Source organism: Xenopus laevis, chromosome 7L (assembly GCF_017654675.1).
Source record: "Xenopus laevis strain J_2021 chromosome 7L, Xenopus_laevis_v10.1, whole genome shotgun sequence".
Taxonomy (NCBI): Eukaryota; Metazoa; Chordata; class Amphibia; order Anura; family Pipidae; genus Xenopus; species Xenopus laevis.
Window position 1 is genome coordinate 63,019,669 of NC_054383.1, and position 23,960 is coordinate 63,043,628.

At 42.6% G+C, this 23,960-nt stretch overlaps 1 protein-coding gene across 2 annotated transcripts in view; it reads right to left on the reverse strand.

Annotated features, from left to right (window-relative positions):
* The window catches only part of ssh3.L (slingshot protein phosphatase 3 L homeolog), a 76,319-nt gene extending 53,301 nt beyond the window's left edge, over positions 1-23,018 (reverse strand). The window contains 3 exon segments of one of the 2 annotated variants that reach the window (NM_001089172.1): positions 4,954-5,113; positions 5,224-5,261; positions 22,881-23,018. In NM_001089172.1, coding sequence (NP_001082641.1) covers positions 4,954-5,113; positions 5,224-5,261; positions 22,881-22,943 — 261 coding nt within the window. In that variant the 5' untranslated portion in view covers positions 22,944-23,018. 2 annotated transcript variants of the gene reach the window in all.
* Between the last annotated feature and the right edge of the window lie 942 nt (positions 23,019-23,960).

The following is a 23,960-nucleotide window of genomic DNA, read 5'->3' on the forward strand; positions in this document are numbered from 1 at the left end:
TGACTAAATGAGAAGTCTTCATAGGTGAGGACAGCAGGTGAAGCGTTGGTTGACCTGCTGACCCTGATTTCTGCATACATAGATTTGTCAGATGTTTCAATAAGAAATCTGAGACTCTTCCTCCTCCGATTATGATTATCCCATCAAGGTCGTACTTATCCTCTTGATGAAAGAGTACATTCAAGATTATCTTCAATGTGGGTTCGTCTACTTCTCCTGCCAGGGCTGGGTTCTATTTTGTGGAAAAGAAAGATGGAGGTCTTCGCCCCTGCATTGATTACAGATTACCATAAAAATTTGTTATCCCCCTACACTCATCTCAGTGCTAATTGACCAATCGAGAGGGGGCACAGGATGAGTAGAAGACAGCCTTTAACACCAGAGACTGGCATAATGAGCATCTGGTAATGCCCTTTGTACTCTGCAGTCCTATCCTGACCCTTATTTAAAAAGGTGGGAAGCCTAACACTTGGTCCCCAAAATCACTCTCCAATTTTTACAGTCTAACGGAGCTGCTGAATGTGTTAACCAGGCTCTTGAAAAAATGTTGAGAGGTCATCTGTGTCTCTGTCAGGATGCCTGGTCAGATAGTTGGCCAGAGTTTGCTTCTCATGCTTATACTGGGAGGTAACCGTTCCTTTCTATCTATGGCTAGCTTTTCCCTCTTCCTACTTTCTCCTTTCTGATGTTCCAGCAACCAATGATCATGCGGTCCATATGTCTGAAATCTGGAGTTCTACTAAAGCAAATCTGGAGAAAAGTTCTTTGGCACAAAAGAGCTGTGCTGACCAATCAACTTAGGACCCAACTTGGCAGAAGGAATTCTTAGGTAGATACTTTCCCAATGTGTTTCATGTAACATAGTAACATAGTAAGTTAGGTTGAAAAAAGCCACACGTCCATCAAGTTCAACCTTTTAACTTTTTTTGACCTGCCTAACTGCCAGTTGATCCAAAGGAAGGCAAAAAAACCCCATCTGAAGCCTCTCCAATTTGCCTCAGAAAAAATTCCTTCCTGACTCCAAAATGGCAATCGGACTAGTGCCTGGATCAACTTGTCCTATGAGCTATCTTCCATAACACTTTACATCTCATGTAGTGGAAAGGTTTTGGAGGAGTGTTCCTGGGTGAAGCACTCTGATGTTCATGTTCCATGATTGGTGTGAGAGTTTTACAGTTTCCACAGAAACCTGGTCATGGTGGTCCAGTGGCCCCCCTGGGGTGGTGGTACTGTAAGTGGGACACAACGTCGGGGCTTTGATGTTTCATTGCATGTTTGTTCATGAAAATTCAAAATAAATAGATGCTAAAGACCCAGGTTCATTGCCCAGATATACCGTATATACTCGAGTATAAGCCGACCTGAGTATAAGCCGAGGTACTTAATTTTACCTACGAAAACTGGGAAAACTTATTGACTCGAGTATAAGCCTAGACACAATTACAGACCTGTCTCCCAGCAGCGCACATTCCGCCAAAGCGACCCCCCCAGCGATCAACCGTACTTCTTTGCAAAGTTGATGGTGACAGAGAATTGCCAAACGGATTACTGTGTGCATTGTCCCACTACCATGTGGAGAGGGTGCTGTGTGCTTTTTTCAGCCACTTTTAATCTTTCGTATAACCAACAGAGGGCGCTGTGTGATATTGCAGTCACTGTTATTCTTTCATATAACCAACAGAGGGCGCTGTGTGATATTGCAGTCACTGTTATTCTTTCATATACCAACAGAGGGCGCTGTGTGATACTGCAGTCACTGTTATTCTTTCATATAACCAACAGATGGCGCTGTGTGATATTGCAGTCACTGTTATTCTTTCATAAAACCAACAGAGGGCGCACTGTTATTCTTTCATATAACCAACAGATGGTGCGGTGTGATATTGCAGTCACTGTTATTCTTTCATATAACCAACAGAGGGCGCTGTGTGATATTGCAGTCTCTCCCCAAGCGAACTGTTGGTATAGGAATGATTAAAAGTGACTGCAATCTCAGCTACTGTCTCACTGACTCGAGTATAAGCCGAGGTAGACTTTTTCAGCACATTTTGGATGCTGAAAAACTCGGCTTATACTCGAGTATTTACGGTAGGTCTTACGGTGTGAGTTCCTGGGTGCGTCTAAATTATTATATTGGCATCTCCTGGTTCCTAACCTTCTGCCTTGATTCTGACAATGTTCATTGCTGCCTGCCTCAAACGTTTGCCAAAATACAACTTTGAGCTTTCTGAAAGGAAAGCTCTATCCCCCTAAAAATGTAGGTCTCTATAAAAAGATATTTCATAAAACAGCTCATACAGTATGTAAAACCCTGCTTAATGTAAATAAACTATTTTCATAATAATATACTTTTCTAGTAGTATGAGCCATTGGGTAATCATAAATAGATAATTGGCATTTTAAAAAATAAGGACCGTCCCCTGGGATCGTAGGATTCCCGGTGCACACAAACAAACCATACATGTTAGGTCACGAGTCAATTAAAAGATAGAGTTCTGTCTTTTGCTTCCACACTTCTTCCAGCACAGAGACCATCACAAAATGGTGGCTCAAGGTAAGAGATGTAAAAGGACAATATTTACTTTAATAAATAAATTTAAAAAAATAAATAAAAAATAAATATATATATATATATATATATATATATATATATATATATATATATATATATATATATATATATATATATATATATATATATATATATACACACACACACACCAGTTTGGTAAGATTCTTTAATATGTCACTTAACATGATATAACCTGGGCTGTCCAACTGGCGGCCCACGCCCCCCCCCCCCACCGACCTGCTGTGTTTGCTTACCATATGTAATCTTTAAAAGGTATCACTACAGAGATCAACTGGCCCCTGCATTGTTTAAACCTCAAATTCAGACTCTAATCCCCTGTATTGTTCACACCTGTGATCCCCCTGTTTTGTTCACACTTGTGACACCTCTATTCTTCATACCCCTAAAGGCCTGTACTGTTCACCCCTGAGACCCAGACTGAAACTGCCCACATTGTTCACATTTTATTCAAAATGCCAATGGGGCACCAGCACTGTGTCACTATATGTAGTACATATTAGAATGATAGCTTTCCTTGTCTCCTGCTGTGTTCTGCCTTCCCTCCCTGTGTGTGCCGTTCTCTGCTTACTCAGTGCTGCTTGTGTGTGCCATTCTCTGCTTGCCCAGTGCTGCTTGTGTGTGCCATTCTCTGCTTGCCCAGTGCTGCTTGTGTGTGCCATTCTCTGCTTGCCCAGTGCTGCTTGTGTGTGCCATTCTCTGCTTGCCCAGTGCTGCTTGTGTGTGCCATTCTCTGCTTGCCCAGTGCTGCTTGTGTGTGCCATTCTCTGCTTGCCCAGTGCTGCTTGTGTGTGCCATTCTCTGCTTGCCCAGTGCTGCTTGTGTGTGCCATTCTCTGCTTGCCCAGTGCTGCTTGGATGTGCCATTCTCTGCTTGCCAAGTACTGCCTGTGTGTGCCATTCTCTGCTTGTCCAGTGCTGCCTGTGTGTGCCATTCTCTGCTTGCCCAGTGCTGCCGGTGTGTGCCATTCTCTGCTTGCCCAGTGCTGCCTGTGTGTGCCATTCTCTGCTTGCCCAGTGCTGCCTGTGTGTGCCATTCTCTGCTTGCCCAGTGCTGCCTGTGTGTGCCATTCTCTGCTTGCCCAGTGCTGCCTGTGTGTGCCATGCTCTGCTTGCCCAGTGCTGCCTGTGTGTGCTATTCTCTGCTTGCCCAGTGCTGCCTGTGTGTGCCATTCTCTGCTTGCCCAGTGCTGCCTGTGTGTGCCATTCTCTGCTTGCCCAGTGCTGCCTGTGTGTGCCATTCTCCGCTTGCCCAGTGCTGCCTGTGTATGCCATTCTCTGCTTGCCCAGTGCTGCTTATATGTGCCATTCTCTGCTTGCCAAGTGCTGCTTGCAGGCCTGGACTGGCAATCTGTAGGTTCTGGCAAATGCCAGAGGGGCTGCTATAAGGTTCCATAGAAAGTCAGTATTTAGTGGGCTGGTGGGGGCTGTTTGGACCTTTGTGTGGGCTGATTGGGCCTCTGTGTATCTGAAATGCAAGGGCCTATTTTAATTCTCAGTCCGGACCTGGCTGCTTGTGTGTGCCTGTTAGGGGTTTGTTCTTGGGGTTTGTTAGAATTTGGAAATTGTTGTTAGGGGCCCCTAAGGTGTTTAATCATGTGTTGGGGGTTGTTGTATTATCCACAGGGGAGGATGAGGCATATGGATTTAAGGGTATGTTTTTAACATCAGCTTCTAATAAACTCTGGAGAACCACAGCAATTCAATGTCTTTATTTCACACATCAGGTGCTTGAATGTTTTAACATGACTTATATTTTTCACATATGCAGTTGCCCGCCCTTGCTCTACTGAACCACATAATGTAAACCATTCATGAACCTTTTCACAAAATAGTTTATTAGTAGGTGCTAACCGCACAGATAAAAGTTTTAGATGTAAAACAATATGCAAAAACCTGCAAAGAGTCAGCAAGACCCAATGGGGGTTATGTAATAAAAGGCACTAAGTTTGCCAAGGAGCAGTAACCCACAGCAGGTAACATTTTCTGATCACCTGTTTAAAAGCAAACATCTCATTGGTTGCTATGGGTTACTGCTCCTGGGCAAACTTAGTAACTTTTATTACATATAGGGGTTTATATTTTTTGCACTTTGCATTACACTTAGCACCCATAGAAGCAAGTCTTTGAGCTCCAGAATACAGAGCTGCCTGCAGTGGTGTATTCATGAGGAACAGGCTGGGGTGGTACATGGGCATGCTCTAGCTTGCAAAACTGGGAACCACCAAGGGTAGCAATATGCAGATGGACCCTATACTTCCTGACTGGCATTTAGTGTGTGTGTATATAGATGTATATATACACACACACACACACACACACACACACGCACATTTTCTTCTAATAGAATGCCTTTAAGCTTACCAGTGTAAGTGTGTCTTCTTCTCTGAGCAGCCTCAGCATTGATTGTAAGTGGATTTGCTGCTCATTGGGGCCAGATGAGGAAAGAGGTTCTCTAGTATCTATAGGTTCCCCTTCATCCTGCAGAAGAAGTGCTGCTCCCTTCACCATGACAAAGCTCTGCCTGAATTAGAGTAAACTGGGCAAGATCAGAAACAGGGATATTTGATCTGATAAAAGCATGAACTAAAACTAGATTAAAAGAGAAGTGTTCAGGAAAATGATCTCCCTTACCGTCTCTGCATTCGCTTTCTTCTGCTTTTTTCATCATCCTTAAAAAGAAGTATATGTATTTATTAGATTGTATATCAACTAACATGGGTTCATAATACTCTTGCATGCCCTTAAGAGATAATACATTTTTTCAATAAAATAAGTTTTTATAATAAATTGTTTCCTCTATGAAGCACCCAAGGTTTGCAATTATTAATTTCACAGGCATCATTTCTGTCACCAACTGCCTATAGACTTTATAAGGGAGTCTGCAATGATATGATACCCCTTTTCACATGCCCTGATAACTTATGCAAGCTGTGCATGGGTACATAATACATGTGGGTGCACCATGCTGTGGCATCCTTGCTCTGGCAGAATATATACACAAAATTAAAAGCTAATTTATAACACTGATCACCTCTTTTGTAACCCATGAGTGAGTGTGTACCATCCCCTATTGGCTGACTTGACACAGATATCAGGCAGGATGAGGGCTGGAAGCAGGAATATATCCCACCACAGTAGGGTTACCTGAAAAATATGTGACACTCAGGCCCTGATTTACATACATGGCACCCCTAGGCCGGCACTGCTTGTCACCCCACACCCTTTCTCAATCTACCTCCTCTTCTTCTCTCCACGTCTCCCTCCCTGCGTGTCCAGCACAGCACTAGAGACTGGTGTGCGGGACATTTGCAAATCTCCTGCGCGTCTCTGGTGCTCATAACTAGACAGCTGGGTGGCATGTCACCCCTGAATTTCTGACTTGCCACAAATCTGGGCTAGATGCAACTCATAGTAAATGCAAGTTGCACTGAAATTAAAAACATTCTTAGTACCGCAGTTTGTTAGGTTGGGTTAAAAAGACAAAAGTCCATAGAATTCAACCCTTTTAAATGAACCACTGCATATATACACATACATATACAGACCTCAATACTCACATTTATACATTGTATTATAAAGCAAGTTACCAGGGGAGAATATCTCCAATAAATTACCACCAAGACTCAAAATTGTCAAGAAGCTAAGCTTTAATACAAAAAAAACTAATTTCAGAACAGCTCATTTTAAGGACTTGAGGGCTGCCCTTCAGAGCATTGATTGGGGCATTATGTTTTCAGCTAAAAACACAGAACAGAAATGTCTGTCATTTAAAATGATATTAAATCTAAATGTATTCCCTTAAGGAGTAAATGTAGAAGCACTAAGAATCACCCTATGTGGCTTAATATAGAAGTAAAGAAGTTAATAGGAAAGAAGAGAAAGGCATTTAAAAACTACAAGTCTGTTGAGATAGAAGCTGCATTTAATGAATATAAACACCATAATAAATGTTGTAAAACTGCAATCTGGAAGGCAAAGAAAGGAAATGTAGAGTGCATTGCAGCTGAGGTGAAGACTAACCCCAAAAAGTTTTTTGGGGTTACTTTTTGGCGTTCCTGATTGATGCCTGCCTACTATTGAATTCCTGTGACGTACTCCCCCTTGCTCAAGGTCTGAGGGGTGAGCACCCGGACCCACAATGGAAAGTGGTAAGCTTATCCTATAACTTAAAGATTCAAGCTTGTAGCTGTAGCTATGAAATATATATACAATAGAGGAGTCTTGAGTTCCCAGGCTCACTTCATATTTGCACTGATGGCTCAGCTCAATCTAGTCAGTGGCTGACTAAGGATATGATTCATAAAGCTTTAATAAAAATTAATGTAAACATACACCCCTGGGTTCTAAATTAATGTAAACATACACCCCTGGGCTTAATTCAGTTTTAGCCTGGCCCCTATTTTTGCTTTTCTCAGATTCGCTTTCATCTGGTATGGTACCTATGGACTGGAAAAAAACTGATGTCATTCCAATATTTAAAAAGGGATTACGCTGTCAGCCTGGCAAATATAGGCCGGTATATCTGTGGTGGGCAAATTATTTGAAGGCTTGTTAAGGGACCACATTCAAAATTTTGTCCTACTAAATGGCGTTAAGAGCAGCAATCATCATGGTTTTATTAAGGATAGGTCATGTCAGACAAATTTGATTGCTTTTTATGATGAGGTAAGTAAGATGTTGGACAGCGGGGGGGGGCAGTAGATGTGATCTATTTGGATTTTGCCAAAGCGTTTGATACCGTGCCCCACAAATGACTGCTTTCTAAACTAAGGTCTGTTGGGCTTAATGAAGTTGTTTGCACGTGGATAGCAAACTGGCTACAGGATCGGGTACAGAGGGTGGTTGTTAATGGTACATGCTCTACTTGGAGTAAGGTTCTTAGTGGGGTCCCTCAGGCTTGGTATTGGGTCCACTATCATTTAACTTGTTCCTTAATGACTTAGGGGAGGGTATTGGAAGTAATCAGTGTTTGCACAAAACTATCCAGCCCAATTACTTCCATCCGGGATGTGGCATCCTTGCAACAGCATCTTGACAAACTAGCAATCTGTGAAGCTAAAGGTGCCCATACACTGAGAGATCCGCTCGTTTGGCGATGTCGTCAAATGAGCGGATCTCTCCCTGATATGCCCACCTTGAGGTGGGCAATATCGGGCTGATCCGATCGTGGGCCCTAGGGCCCAACGATCGGATCCTAACGAATAGCAATGGGCGGTCGGATCGTGGGACCGCATCAACAAATAGATGCGGCCGCAATCCGACGGGATTTTTTGTCCCATCCGATCGAGATCTGGCGGACTTTTATGGCCACCTTTAGTGGCAAATGAGATTCAATGTTGATAAATATAAAGTCATGCACCTGGGATGTAAAAATATCCAAGCTATTTATACGCTTAATGGGACTGTACCAGTCAAATCAATTATGGAAAAGGACCTTGGAGTCCTTATAGATAATATACTTGGTTGTAGCACGCAATGCCTCAGCAGCATCAAGGGCAAATAAGGTCTTGAGCTGTATTAAAAGGGGCATCGATTCATTGCAGGAAGGGGTCATTCTTCAACTGTATAGAGTACTGGTAAGGCTGGTATCTAGAATATGCTGTACAGTTTTGGTCTCCAGAGCTCAAACAGGACATTATAGTATTAGAGAGGGTACAGAGAAGGGCAACTAAGCTGGTAAAAGGTATGGAAAATCTTAGCTATGAGGAAGGACTGGCCAAGTTGTTCATGCTGGAGAAGTGGTGCTTAAGTGGTGATATGATAACTATGTATTAATATATAAGGGGATCATATAATTATCTCTCTAATGCTTTATTTACCGTAGGTATTTCCAGCTGATGCGAGGTCATCTATCCGATTAGAAAAGAGGTTCTGCATAAATATTCGGAAAGGGGTTTTTTTTACTATGAGAGCTGTGAAGATGTGGAATTCTCTCCCTGAACCAGTTGTACAGAGCTTTAAAAATGCTTTGGATGGCTGTTTAGCAAGTGAGGGAATACAGGGTTATGGAAGAAGCTCATAGTATAAGTTGATCCAGGGACTAGTCCGACTACCAACTTCAATGCTAACACTTCTATCAAGCAAAAAGGTTTTGCAATGTCTTTTTTTGCTTACAAGGAAAACATACTGACAGTTATATTTGTTAATCAGAAATTTTAAAGACATTCTAATTTTAAAGACATTCTATTTTCCTTCTGTCTTCAACCCTGTGAAATGTTTTTGCCAATTAATATAATGCAGGGATGTTCTAATACTGCCAAAGTATGCAGATCTTAAATATAATGGAGGATATTTACTAAAGGGTGAATTTTCGCATCGGAATGCTCCGCCACACTTTGCTCAAATTTGTCAGATGTTAATTCGCAGTGCATACTCTTATTCATCAAAATGCAAAGATACTTCTCGACAGACAAAAATTTATCAGCACTAGCATTTCAAAGCAAACTTTCGCTAGCGTTACTTAGGCTTAAGCTTAGGTCAACTTATAGGAGAAGGAAACGTTAAAACTAAGTAAGCCTTATAAGAAAGGTCCACCTAAATATATCAGTAAACCCTCAGTAGTAGTGCTGCTCTGAGTCCTCTGTCGAAATAAACACTGCATTTCTTTCCTTCTATTGTGTACACATGGGCTTCTGTATCAGACTTCCTGCCTTCAGCTTAAACCTCCTTGCCCCGGGCGTGAGCATGCTCAGTTTGCTCCTCTTCCACCCCCCCCCTCCCTTCTCCGCTGTAATCTGAGCCCAGAGCTATAAGTGAGCAGGGAGAGACTCAGGCAGGAAGTGATGTCACACCAAGCTAATACTGCAGCTGCTATCCTAAACAAACAGAGAGCTTCTAGAGCTTTTTACTCAGGTATGGTAAAACATTCTACAGAATAAATATAGCATTCTAGCTTGCACTATTGAAGCTAATCTATTGGCAATAAAATTATTCCGTAGCTTTCCTTCTCCTTTAAATAGGCTGGGTACATATAGGTCATATATGTGTCTTTATCAGTGATATTGGTGAAATAAGTGGCCAATTATTATTACAAATGTTCAAGGCAGCAAAATAAACACAAAAGAGATCCTCTATTGTCCTAGAGATGAGCCCAACCTAAAACAAACGTTGCATGACCTTTAACCCTTTCCCTGCCAGCCGTTTTGTCCTAGATGCGAACATCTACTGCCAAGCAGTTTTTAGATATTTTGCACTCTTTCACTTTAAGGGCCTTTCCTGAGGCGGTCTTTTAGTTAACCCAGGAAGACAATATATTGTTTTTTTTCAGGACAACCTGAATTTTCAAAATATGCAAGAATTTTGGTGTAATTCTACTTCTGTGAAAAAAATATAGCCTTCTAAGTGTCCAATAAAATGAAAAAAAATCATGTTTCACAAAGAACAATCACATATATAAGAAACATCATTTATTTTATGTAAGAGAACACAGCCGATTTGGAAAGGTCTATGTCTCCTGAACGCGGCAATACCAAATATATATAGTTTTATGGAGATTTCTCACTTGTATAGATCAAAATCTACAAGCAGTACACTACCAAATTTCCAAAGCACCGCTCCCCAAACGGCATTCATTTGATTTCAAGGCCAAACATTCCACTAAACAGTAGTAGGTTTACCCTAGAAAACTACCCATTATTAGAAAGAACAGATTCTGGTGAATCAAAAATGGGTAAATATATCTTTGTACTCCAAACTACCAAGTTGCAATTGTTTCCTTATAGTTTTCCTTAAGTTATAATGTTTTATAGAAATTGGTGAATTTTTTGAAAAATTACCTCAAAGCTTCCAATCTACAGAATCATATCTCCCACACATCATTAGGTATCAATGTAAAACACCCCAAACATGAAAGCCTGGGGTCCACTGAACAGTTTGATGCCCAATATGTATAGGTGTACCCAAGCATGTGGCATTGGTGCCATTTTCTAAAATCACCTCAAAACTTCCAACCTGCAAAATTGTATTTCAAACATACTATGTATCAATATAAATCACCCCAAATATGAAAGCCTGGGGTCCCCTGAACAGTTTGATGCCCAATATGTATAGGTGTACCCAAGCACGTGACATATAGGGGCCGCAAAATGAAGACATCCCATATGGTCTGTCATTTCAGGTACTACAAAATCAACACATTTACATAGTTTTGGGGGGGGCAAAAGTAGAAAAAAGTAAGTTCACCCCAGAAAACCATAAATTTTCTTAAAGTACACATTCCCCTGAATCCAAATTGAGTATGCATGTTCTTCTACTCCAAAGTACCAAGCCGCAAACCATTCCTAGATTTGGTGACATTTCCAAAAATCACCTCAAAATTTCTACCCTGCAGCATCGTATTACCCACATACTTTTAGGTATCAAGAGAAATCACACCAAATATGAAAGCCTAGGGTCCTCTAAACAGTTTGATGCCCAATATGTATAGGTGTACCGAAAGAAGTGGCATATAGGGGCCCTAAAATGAAGACCCCCCCTGTATGGTCTGTCATTTCAGGTACTGCAAAATCAACACATTTACATAGTTTGGGGGGGGGGGGGGCAAAGGTAGAAAAAAAGTAAGTTCACCCCAAAAAAACATATATTTTCGGAAAGGACACATTCCCACGCATCTAAATTGGGTATGCATTTCTTTGTACTCCAAAGTACCAAGCCGCAAACCATTCCTAAATTTGTTGATTTTGGTGACATTTCCAAAAATCACCTCAAAATTTTTACCTGCAGCATCGTATAACCCACATACTTTTGGGTATCAAGAGAAATCACCCCAAATATGAAAGCCTAGTGTCCTCTGAACAGTTTGATGCCCAATATGTATAGGTTTACACAAGCACGTGGCATATAGGGGCCCCAAAAGGAAGACCCTCATATAGTCTGTCATTTCAGGTACTGCAAAATCAACAAATTTACATAGTTTTTGGGGGGGGGGCAAAGGTAGAAAAAAGTAAGTTCACCCCAAAAAACATATTTTCGGAAAAAGTACACATTCCCACAAATCTAAATTGGGTATGCATGTTTTTCTACTCCAAAGCAGCAAGCCGCAAAACTTTCCTAAATTTGGCGATTTTGGTGACATTTCCAAAAATCACCTCAAAATTTCCAGCCTAGGGGCGCTCGTGAGCAGCCAACCAAGATGGCCGCGTCTTGATAGTGCTGCGCCTCTCTGCGCCATAAATCCCGCTGATCACCTCGCAGAAGCACCTTAGACCGGGTTAATTTGCTATTTCCCGACAGCTAAGACGGCCAGCATCGCCATATGGCCTATAAAAACCGCAGGAGAGCGAAGAAAAAGCAGCCATCGGAGTCACAGCACACCACGAGGAGTGTCGCAGCATATTTGACCAGGCCGCAAGCCTCTCCTCTGCCCACGATGACATCCCAGGAGGACTCATGGCTGGGCCCTGACTCCCAACCTCTGCTATCGGCCTCTCCGGTCGCTGTTCCGGCAGCTGACCCTGCTCTCCTTGACAAGTTTAAGACTATGCTTCAAACGGAGCTGGCATCGACTGCGACGACGATCACGTCGGACATTTCTAAGCAGATCCAGGAACTGGGCCACAGGACGGACGTCCTCGAGCACAAGGTGGACGACATCACTACCGTGCTTGACGCCCACGAACAAGATATTGTTCGTCTGGAAGGCCAGTTAATGGATGCCCTTGATAAAATTGAGGATGCTGACAACCGTTCCCGCCGCAATAATTTGCGCATTAGGGGCCTCCCGGAATCTATCACTGATCTGCAGGAGGCGGTCCAGGCTATATTCACTAAGCTGGTACCCAACCTAGCGTCTGAGCGCCTGGAATGCGATCGAGTACACCGTGCCCTGAGGCCCCTGAAGGACGGCGACCCCCCTCGGGACATTATCTTATGCCTCCACTACCATCAATCTCAGGTGAGCATTCTACGTGCAGCTCGTCAGGCGGAGCACCTGGAGTATCAAGGCCACAAATTCCAGGTCTATACGGATCTGGCTCCAGCCACTCTCCAGAAAAGAAAGGCCCTTGCTCCGCTCACAAAGGCACTTCAACTGCACCATATTCGATATCGTTGGCTATTTCCCGTCAAACTGGCCTTCACGATGGAAGGCCGCCAATATTCCACTAGCACCCTTCTCCACCGCCTGGGACTCATGGATAAACCAGCGGAGGCCACCCCAAGATCTTCACAGCCTTCACCTCCTCGCAGAGTCTCACCTATATGGGAAACGGCAGGAGCTTCACACCGCAGACGGGCAAGTTATCCTAACCAACCCTGACGTCTTTGGCTTGATCCGACGGGAGCTGATTCTGCAGCCATGCTTTGCCTCGCTGATGACCCACTTTCCTCAGTAAGGTAACTTGGCGTCCCACCTTACCCCCCCCTTTTTGGACCTATTTCCATCGCCAGCCTGGGGCTAGGTAAGGAGGAGCCTCCCCTGTCTCCCATGCTGGGAGATGCATTTTGTATTCGCTTGTTTTTGCCCACGTTTGGATGTCAGCTCCAGGAGCCCTTTGGTTCGGCTCCCACACTATTTTGTAGTTACAATTTGCGGGACAAGCGCAGGGATGGAAGTTCGAACGACCCCCATGAGTCAGTCACCTCGCCCTTCCCCCATGTTGGGGTCGGAGGGCACATGGACACTGACTGCTACACCAGGTTTAGTTCCGTTTACCTTCAAGTTCTCTTTACTTATATGTTTTTTTTTGACTGTCACACAAATGCCTGTTTTGCTAGGGGTTTTTCCCTCTACAGCTCTACTTTTTTGTTTTTATTGGACTTACCCTTTTTTCTCTTTATTTTTCTATTTTCCTTTTTGGTCGAACAACACTGGACCCTTTTTGTATGATTACTGCCAATATCACTTTCTGCACAGCTGCGGGCTTGAGCCTGATGCCATTTCAGGACTGTTTCTATTCGCATTTCTATCCTCATTGCCAACATGGGTTTGTTGATTATTTCTCATAATGTTCAGGGCTTCAACTCCCCGCTTAAGAGGAAAAAAGCCTTCTCTTATTATGCCTCGGTTCATGCTGATATACTCTGCCTTCAGGAAACTCACTTTTCTCAAGGGTCCCACCCTAAATTCCTACACAAAAAATTTCCTCTGGTATACATGGCCAATAGCGTAACAAAGACGAAAGGGGTCGCTATTTGCATCAGGGCTGGCCTACCAATTCAACTCCTTGACAAGTTTGAGGATCCTGAAGGCAGATTTTTGGCCCTTAAATTAATCCATAATGATGAGAAAATTACGCTGATGTCATACTATGCACCTAACTCTGGACAATGTGGTTTCTTTGAGAAAGTGTCTGCCTTCCTCTCCAACTGGGCGGACGGGAAGATAATCTTAGGTGGAGACTCTAATGTTACTTTGGATAGATTCTGGGATAGGCAGTTGATTGCTCACTTACCTCCCGTGCCCCTGCCTCCCACGGGTACGGAAGGTAACAAGGTTCTATTGTTATTGTCTCGGATGGGTTTAGTAGATATTTGGAGAGAACTGCACACGGGGATTAGACACTTCACCCACTACTCTGCCCCGCACAAACTACACACCAGAATAGATCACATTTGGGTGTCCCAATCTCTGGTTTCATTACCGCAGTCTTCCAGAATTTTGAATGTTCCCTGGTCTGACCACTCTCCCCTGATGTACAACATAGCTCTCTACCAAACAAAGAGGGATTTCTCGAGATGGAGGCTTAATGACCATTTACTGAAATCAGCTGAAATCTATCCTCAATTGGAAAAAGTACTTAAAGAATATTTTGAAACCAATGCAGGCTCAACTCCGTCGTACACCAATATATGGGAGGCCCATAAAGCGGTAATGAGGGGACACTTAATTCAATTAGGGGCCCGTAGAAAGTTACAGTCCAACGCAGACCAATTGAACCTATCCAAGCAACTGGATGACTTACTCTTGACTCAAGCTGCTGACCCCACTAAAGATCTCTCTAAGCAAATCCAAAGAGTCAAAACTGAGCTTGATCTGTTACTCTCTTCTAAAGCCCAACATTCGTTGCATTGGACTCAGCAACGCTTTTACGCCCACTCTAATAAACCAAGCCGACTATTCGCTCGCAAATTAAGACATAACTTGGATTATACACCTATCTCCATGCTCAGAACTGCATCAGGCCATACTTCTAATGCATTACCAAAAATTTTACAAGAATTTACCAATTTCTACAGACACCTATATGCTACCTCGGCCAAGGTTTCTCAGACTCAGCTCACCAAATTCTTTAGCACATTGCCCCTTCCATCGTTGACGGGCCCCCAGAGGGATTCCATGGAAGCAGTGATAACAGGAGAGGAAGTTACCTTAGCGATTCGGCACCTCCAACTATCAAAAGCCCCCGGCCCAGATGGCTTTTCGGCGCTATATTATAAAAAATTCTCCCATATTCTCACCCCTCATCTTACCAATTGTTCAATCAGATACTCTTAGGTGATAATTTCCCTCAGCAGACGTTAACGGCCAATGTCACCCCCATCCCCAAACCAAATACTGACTCCACAGACTGTAAAAATTACCGCCCCATCTCAGTCCTCAATATAGACGTTAAGCTCTTGGCGAAAGTCCTGGCCATGCGCTTAAATTTGATTTTGCCCTCGCTAATACATAGGGATCAAGTGGGCTTCGTAAGAGGTCGTCAGGCAACTGATCTAATAAGAAGACTCTCTATCCTTACTGTTCAGGCTCACAAACTGAATATTCCCTCTATGCTCCTCAAACTAGACATCAGAAAAGCATTCGATTCAGTAGAATGGCCCTATCTCTACCACACTATTTCTCAATGGGGTTTTGGCCCTAATTTCACGTCCTGGATTCAGGCTTTATACCATAATCCCCTCGGCAGAGTAACAATTGGACCACATTCCTCTCCCATTTTCCCCATACAGAGAGGGACTAGGCAGGGTTGCCCTCTGTCCCCTCTCTTATTTGACCTAGTTCTGGAACCCTTGGCTATAATGATTAGGAATCATCCTGAAATACACGGCTTACAAGTTGGGACTCAGGAACATACTTTACATCTATTCGCTGATGATATCACCCTCCTTATCACCAGACCACTAACATCCCATCCCCATATATTTGAGACCCTGCTAAATTTTGGGCGCATATCGGGCTTGGTCACTAACCCCTCCAAAACTGAAGCCTTGAATATCAACTTACCCCCCGAGACTCTTAAACTTTTGACGATAAATTTTGACATTCAATGGTGCCCATCACACATGTCCATTTTGGGAGTACGATTTACAGTTCAATATCAACACCTTTACAGGGCAAACTATCCTTATATGTTCGGGAAGCTTAAAAAGTTATTGGAGGATTGGGGCAAATATCACATCTCCTGGCTAGGCCGAATAACGGCGGTGAAAATGACGCTCCTTCCTAAACTGTTATATTTGTTCAGGGTCCTTCCGGTCGACATTGTGAAAAAAGATCTAGTTGCCTTTGAAAAGCATGTCCTCTCTTTTATCTGGCAGTATAAACCCCCAAGGGTTAATAGGGCAACATTGGAACGGAGACCTCAGGATGGGGGTCTGGGCCTACCTAATTTGAGAAAATATTTTATAGCTGCCCAACTGGCCCAGGTACCGTCATTGCATCTTCACTGTTCTCCCCCACTGTGGGTGGACCTCGAGAATACTCTGTCACTTCCATACTCAGCGGAGGGGTTATTGTGGTCTACCCCGTCACTCCGACCTAGGTCCTTGAGCCCTAGACTAAGTTTTATGCTCTCCTTATGGGACCAAAACGCCAAATTATACCGCCTAACCTCACCACATACTCCAGTGGCTCCAATTGCAGGTAACCCATCATTTTCGCCTGGCCTCCGCACTCCCTCCTTTACCTGGTGGTTTTCCAACAACTTGACGAGGCTGGGCAATTTGCTCACGGTTAGAGGCCCCTTAACTCTTTCCAGCCTGAAAGACCACTATGGCCTTCCCGAAAGAGAGCATTTCAGGGCAACCCAATTACTGCACTGGGCTCGGGAGGCTTGCACCCTGAGGTCTCCAGATTCCGCTAGCCAGACCTATTTTGAGCGCTGGTGCACCAGTACCTCTATTACCCCACGCACTATCTCGCTGTTATACCGTAATATGGTGTCTCCAGTCAATCTGCTTGACCTGACATATATCAAAACATGGCAAAAGGAGCTAGGAATCACCATACCGGAAGAGGACTGGCTGAAGGCCTGGGATAATTTGAGTCATAGCTCCCTGAACACTATTACAAAAGAGGCAGGGTATAAGGTGCTTTTCAGATGGTACTTGACCCCTGTTAGACTGGCTAAAATCCATCATAGCTCCAATGACCAATGCTTCCGGGGCTGTTCCTCCCCGGGAACTATGTCCCACATATGGTGGACCTGCCCGAAAGTTGTTAGGTTTTGGGTTAGGGTCTATCACCTGATCTTCTCGGTATTACAATTGAATTTGCCAAAGGCTCCCCAGGAGGCCTTGTTGGGAATCCCTCCTAAAGGGACCCCCAAGATTAAACTGAAATTACTGAACCATATCTTCTTGGCTGCTAGACAATCTATTGCTAAAGCTTGGAAGTCTCCGGCTATTAACTTTTCTCAATTTAAAAATAAAATTGACTGGATTTACATGAATGAACGGCTAACAGGCCTAGCTTCCGAAAACTCCCAACGGACCTCGAAAATTTGGCAACCATGGCTGTTATATAGATTTGGTGGGTCCATTCCTCCGAACCTGCATATGCCATAATACCTCCGGTCCCTCCTCTATCTCTAACCACTAGGAGCTGCCTTCAGGGGTCAAGTGCCAGAAATAGTACCCGCTGTCCGTACTTCGAGTATGTTTGACCATTTCCCTTTTTATTTATTTATTTATTTATTTATTTTCCTTCTTTTTTTTTTTTTTTTTCCTCTCGTTAGTGTTCTCTGTATTTATTTTGTTTTATCTTCTTATTGCTTGTATTGTTATTTCCCTGCTTCCATTACTATTGTATTTTGAATTTTTGAGTTATTGCTTATGCACACAAAGCTAAATTGTCTAATGACATTTTGTCTAGGGACTGTAATATGTCGGTTGTTACCAGTTTCTCATACATAGCTTCATAGTACCTGGATTCGGGGTTAGCTCCCCGGGTTCTTACTGTACTCTGGCACTTAAAGGGACGAACTCTGGGCACCCGTAGCACTTTAAGACCACCAGTCGGGTCGGTAATCCTACTGGTAACGTGGAACTACTATTATTATAACTGGGGCTTCCCCAGTTTTGTGATATGGCTCTCTTTGTTGTCTGTATTGCCCACTTAACTATGATGTAGCGTCTAAGTTATGTATGTTGTACCGTTCTATGCTTGGTTACATCCTACAATGCTCTTGCTGTAAGACAAAATTTCATAAATAAAAATATTTAAAAATTTCCAGCCTGTAGCATCGTATTTCCACACATACTTTTAGGTATGATTTTGAGGGGGGCAAAGTTAGAAAAAAGTTCACCCAGAAAACCATATATTTTCAGAAAGCACACATTCCCCTGAATCCAAATTGGGTATGCATGTCTTTCTACTCCAAAGCACCATACTGCAAAGCTACGCTAAATGCTGTGGTTTTTATGACATTTCTAAAAATCACCTAAAAATATTGCAATTGGCTGCATTTTTCTCACCCAATTCTTACATGCAATTGTAAAACACCCTAAATATTGATGCCATGGGTCTACTGAACAGTTTGATGTCCAATATGCATAGCTTTTGCAAAGCAGCTGGCATGTGTGGACCCCAAATACAAATAGTGCATATGAATTTTCTCGGCTGACGATTCGCCTTCTGTGAACAAAGACCTGTGACTGCGCATTGCGTGCCACAAGGCACAAGGACCCCCAAAACCATATATTTTTCTACACATTCTGACGAATACAAAATGGGTGATTATGTCTTCTACTCCAAACTATCATACTGCAAAGCTAAGCTAAAGGCAGCAGTTTTTATGACATTTCTCAAAATCGCCTAAAAACATTGCAATTGGCCGCAATTATCTCACCCAATTTCTTACATACAATTGTAAAACACCCTAAATAATGACACCAAGGGTCTACTGAACAGTTTGATGCTCAATATGTATATGCATGCTAAAGCAGCTGGCATGTGCAGACCCCAAATAAAAAAAGTTTTTTCGGCTGCCAATTTGCCTTTTGTGAATATAGACCCAAACTGCTTATTATGTGCCACAAGACCCCACAAAACCATATATTTTTGGAAAGTACATATTCTGATGAATCCAGTATTGCTAAAAATGTGTTTGTACTCCAAATGATCAAAGAGCAAATGACGCTAAAAAAATGTAAGGAACAACAATGAAAGCATAAAAATCACAAAAATCAAATACAATTAGGCAAATCAATAAAATAACACAATAACTGATCCAACAGCGTGGTTAGTGGTCAGAATGCTTGATCCAATAGTCACACTTGGAAAGCAACAGTTTTTAGGGAAATACTGATAAAATGAAGAACTAAAAAAAAAAAAAAGATCCTATAAGTGTGGGTTTGTGTATACATGTGTGTACAGCTCTGAAGTGTATAAGTGTGTATATAGCTGTATGTGACTCTGTAAAATACAAAAAAAAGCCAGAAAAAAGCCAGAAAATTAAAAAAAAAATCTACTTTAGCTATATTTGTGCTGTGTATGTGTAAATGCATGTATGGGTAATTGCATGTATGTGTGTGTGTAACTGTGTAAATAGAAGGGCACTTACCGTTTTTTGGAAAAGAAGGGATCAGAAGCAGATCTGCAGACTCTAGGATCGCAGAGATCAACAGCAGGAAGAACGTGGGCGGAGCTTCACATGGGGTCGGGTCGAGGAAGAAGCACCACAAGGGGAGCAGCATACAGGACACAGGATCAGGTAAGAAGTCTGATCCTGCGACAATCGCAGCCCAGGACCGGAGTGGCAGCCCCCTAGGCTCGTTGTTTAGGGGGTGGAGCAGCCAGGAGAACCTCTCTGCACTTCGATTTTGGCAGAAGTGCAGAGAGGCAGCCGTTTAAAGAAAGAACGTAGCTCCTACGTTCTTGGCACTTACAGCCTTTTTTTAATATAACGTAGGAGCTACGTTCTTGGCATGGAAAAGTTACATTGTTAAAAATGTGTATATATAACAGTTACAACTTTTAAACATAATACCACTTTAAAATATGAAAAAACACCAGCATTTTGTCTTTTTTTGAGAATTTTCGGCATACAGAATATGATGTCACTGATCACTGATTGTTGAGGATGTAGCTCAGTCTTATCAGTTTGCCAGGTATAACCTGGAAGCAAAGTCTGGCAAAAAGTGTAATGTAATGAAAAATTTGCAGAATTTACGGAGAAGCGGTCATTTGCCTGAGTGAAAATTCGCCTGGCAAAAGGGTATGAAACTTCGTTAGCGCTGAGCTCTTTCACTAGCGAATTGTCCTCTACGCCTTTTAGTAAATTGACGATGTTCCTAAGAAGAGTCGCTTTGGCTTCAACATCCCCACCTTAGACTATGCAGTCTTCAATCTTTCACCTGATCTGGTAATAGTACACCACAAACCCAGGTACCCAAGGACCTTGCTGTCATGGGAGATGACCATTAATTAAGCACCATTTAAATTGTAAAGTTTTTGTGAGCAGAGCCTCCATACCATCATTTATTCTGCAACGTGTATATTAAATGATTGTAAAGCCCAGCATAATTTACTGGTGTTTTAGGAAAACCAGGGGTCTACTAAGCCGTTTGATGCCTAATATACATAGATTTGCCAAACTATGTGGCATACAGAGACCCCCGAATCCAAATATTGCATATATTTTTTCACATATGACACTACTGCTACAATACTATAATTCTACTACAATATAAGCACCCGGTATGTGTATTATGTGCCATGAGACCCTCTAACAGTATGGGGACCCTAGAAAACCATATATTTTCTGAAAGTACACATTCTGGCAAATCTAAAACAGCTAAACTTTTCTTTCTACTGCAAACTACAAAGCTATGCTAAACCTTTTTTATGAAATTTCTTAAAGTCGTCACTTAATTTCTTAAAGCTTGCATTTTACCCCATAATATACCCCACATTTCATAACGTACCAGCAAAAGGCATCCTAAATATGAATTACAGGGGTCTACTGAACAGCTTAAAGGAATAGTTCAGTGTGAAAATAAAAACTGTGTAAATAGATGTCATGTATGAAGGCTGGAGTGACTGGATGTCTAATAAAAAAGCCAGAATCCAACTTCCTGCTTTTCAGCTCTATAAATCTGAGTTAGTCAGCAACTTGAAGGGGGGCCACATGGTACATTTCTGTTCAGTGAGTTTGCAATTGATCCTCAGCATTCAGCTCAGATTCAAAAGCAAAAGATATGACCCATGTGGCCCCCCCTCAAGTCTCTGATTGGTTACTGCCTGGTAACCAGGGTAACCAGTCAGTGTAAACCAAGAGAGCTGAAAAGCAGGAAGTAGTGATCTGACTGACATGTTATACATCAAATCACTCCAGCCTTTATACATTACATTTTTGGCTAACTAACTATATTAGAAATTAGATTTTTTATTTTGCACAGCCTATTTACCTAGTTTTTATTTTTACACTGAACAATTCCTTTAATACCCAATATGCATTGATAAACCAAACAATGTTGCGCACAGAACATAGAACAGATCAAAATGCAATAAAAAGACAATGCTATAAGAGAAAAAAAGACACAAAATAGTGTATGTGTGTGTGATCAATTGGCAAATTGCGTGTTGTGTGCGTGTGAGTGCTGTGAATGTGTGTGACCACCCAATCCCCCAAAATTGTAGGTGTGTGTGTAAGAGTGTTTGTGTGGGGGGGCACTATACTGGGCCAACTTGAAAAAGGGCCAACAGGCCCGAAACATGTCGTGTGGTGACGCAATAAAAAGCTTAATTGCAGGTAACCTGCGGTCGTGAGTGATTCCCACATTTCACAATACATTGGACTATACTGGGGTGGCAGGCTGAAGATAGTCCAGGAGGCTGAAGGCAGAGCTGGAACAGTTGGAGACCGTCGTCCCACTGGACGACTGATGCGTGGGTGGAGCTGGAGGGCCAATAAGTGCAGGCAGCAGCAGGACACGTACTTTTCAAGTGTCTGCTGCTGCTTTGGGGCCACTTGTTCCCCGCTTCTGCTTGTTGCCTAGGGGCTGGGGAACGAGTTGGAATGGAGCGAGAGGCTTAACAAGCTGATCCTCCGTTCCCAAACCCTGTGGCACTTCGTTCCTTTTATCCACAGAACGTAGATTCTATGTTCTGTGGCACTTTAAGAGTTAAGATAACTTTAAGTAGTTTATAGAATGACCAATTCTAAGCAACTATTTAATTGGTCTTCATTATTTATTTATTTTTTTATAGTTTTTTTCATTTGCCTTTTTCTTCTGACTCTATCCAGCTTTCAACTGGGGGTCGCTGACCCATCTAAAAACATCCTCTATAAGGCTACACGTTTATAGTTATTGCTACTTTTTATTACTCATCTTTCTAGCCCGGACCTCTCCTAGTCATATTCCAGTCTCTTATTTCAAAATCAGTCCATGGTTGCTAGGGTAATTTGCACCCTAGCAACCAAATGACATTGCAAAATGGAGAGCTGCTAAATTAAAAGTTAAATAATTAAAAAACGGAAGATAATTAAAAATTAAAAACAATTGGAAACTGTCTCAGAATATCACTCTCTACATCTAAACTAAAAGTTTACTCAAATGTGCACAACCCCTTTAAGGAGAAAACCAATCAATAAGAAACCACCAGTTAAGCTGTCAGCAGTGATACACCCTTAAATTACTTCTCTTTTCTGAAGTCGTAAAGTATGTGTCCGAGCTTGCATGCAGTTCCTGTGTAAGCCTGGAACGACCATATTTTCGTAGAAGCAACTGTTTTCTGAGATACCGGAAATATATCGCAGAAGCACTTGCCTCGCATTCACTTCCAAACGTTTCACGTCGCGAAACCAATCATTTTACTTTAATGCTGTTTACAGTGACATATTTTTTAAATCCATATAGTTTCTGTCGAGATCTCTTCACTAGAAGGGTTAAAAACATCCTTATGCTCTCTGTTACGACAAATGATCAGAATCGTTTAGTGAGGACGCAATACCAAAGCCTTTAGCTATTACAGACGTAAGACTGTACAACATTCGTGTAAGATAAAGATATAACGAATTCCTAGTAATGGAAAAGCATTCTGGGCAACGGACACGGAGCCTTTGCCCACAGACATTTCCACCGTGGGAAAGTGTGAGAAAACTTCCCTGCCTGAGAAAATTGCTCACCTGGACAGGTGTAATATTCGAACCCACATCGAGCGAAGAGACCTGAAGAGTTACTAGAGCCATGTCACAGGGACTCCAAGCGATATTTAAATGTAGCTTCTTTTATTAGTTGATGAAAACTTTTCCTGCAAAATCAGGAAGAAAGGAACAGACAACCCCTTAAAGGAGGGGCTACCACAGCGCTAGAGGTATGCGGAGGAAGAGAGCGCCTAGGCATGCCCCTAGATGGAGGGAAGTGTTTGGGTGGGATGGCTAGGCGGAGATAGACAACCCTTCCGCCTGGGTAGACTATAAGCTAGAAAATAAACCTAGAAAGCAATATTAAGGCGCCAGTTTAAAGCTGAAGGTATTAACTTAGCCATAACGCAGACCATTAATGGTCTGAATTGACGGTGCCGCAATGTTATGTGTTGTTAAAGTGTTTACAGAATGACCAGGTTTTTTTTAGGGATGATAAAATACCTGTAAAGCAGTCAGCTTGGTGTGGCAGTGCTTATGCAACTTACACAAATACAGATATGATTAATAAGACCCATATAAATATATTTAATATATATATATATATATTTTCCAGTTTGGTAAGATTCTTTCATATGCCACTTAATTTGATATAAACTGTTGCTGAAGTATTCATTTTGGGATGGCCAGGGCAGCCATCAGGGGGGAGAGTTGTAGGGGGCCCGAGGGTAAGGGGGGCCCGGCCACGCCACACTTACTTGATTAGCCGGCCCCCCATCTTTCTGAGAGCTGCTGACTTTGGGAAGGCATGGACGTTTAAGTGGCCCTGGCCACCAATTTTCTCATAATGTGGAGGAGGGGGCCCTGGCCACCAATTTTTTTTTCTCATGTGGGGTCCTAGCCACCAATATTTTTTAATGGGGGGACCCTGGCCACAAATGTTTTTTTATGGGGGCCCTGACCACCAATATCTTTTTATTTTTTATTAACATGTGGGAACCCTAGCCACCAATATTTTTTTGTTTTTTACTGTGTGGTGGGGGGCGGACCTGTGGGGTGGAGGGCGGACCTGTAGGTGGGGCTTGCGGTGGGTGCAGCCCAGGGGGCCCAGGAAATTTTGTC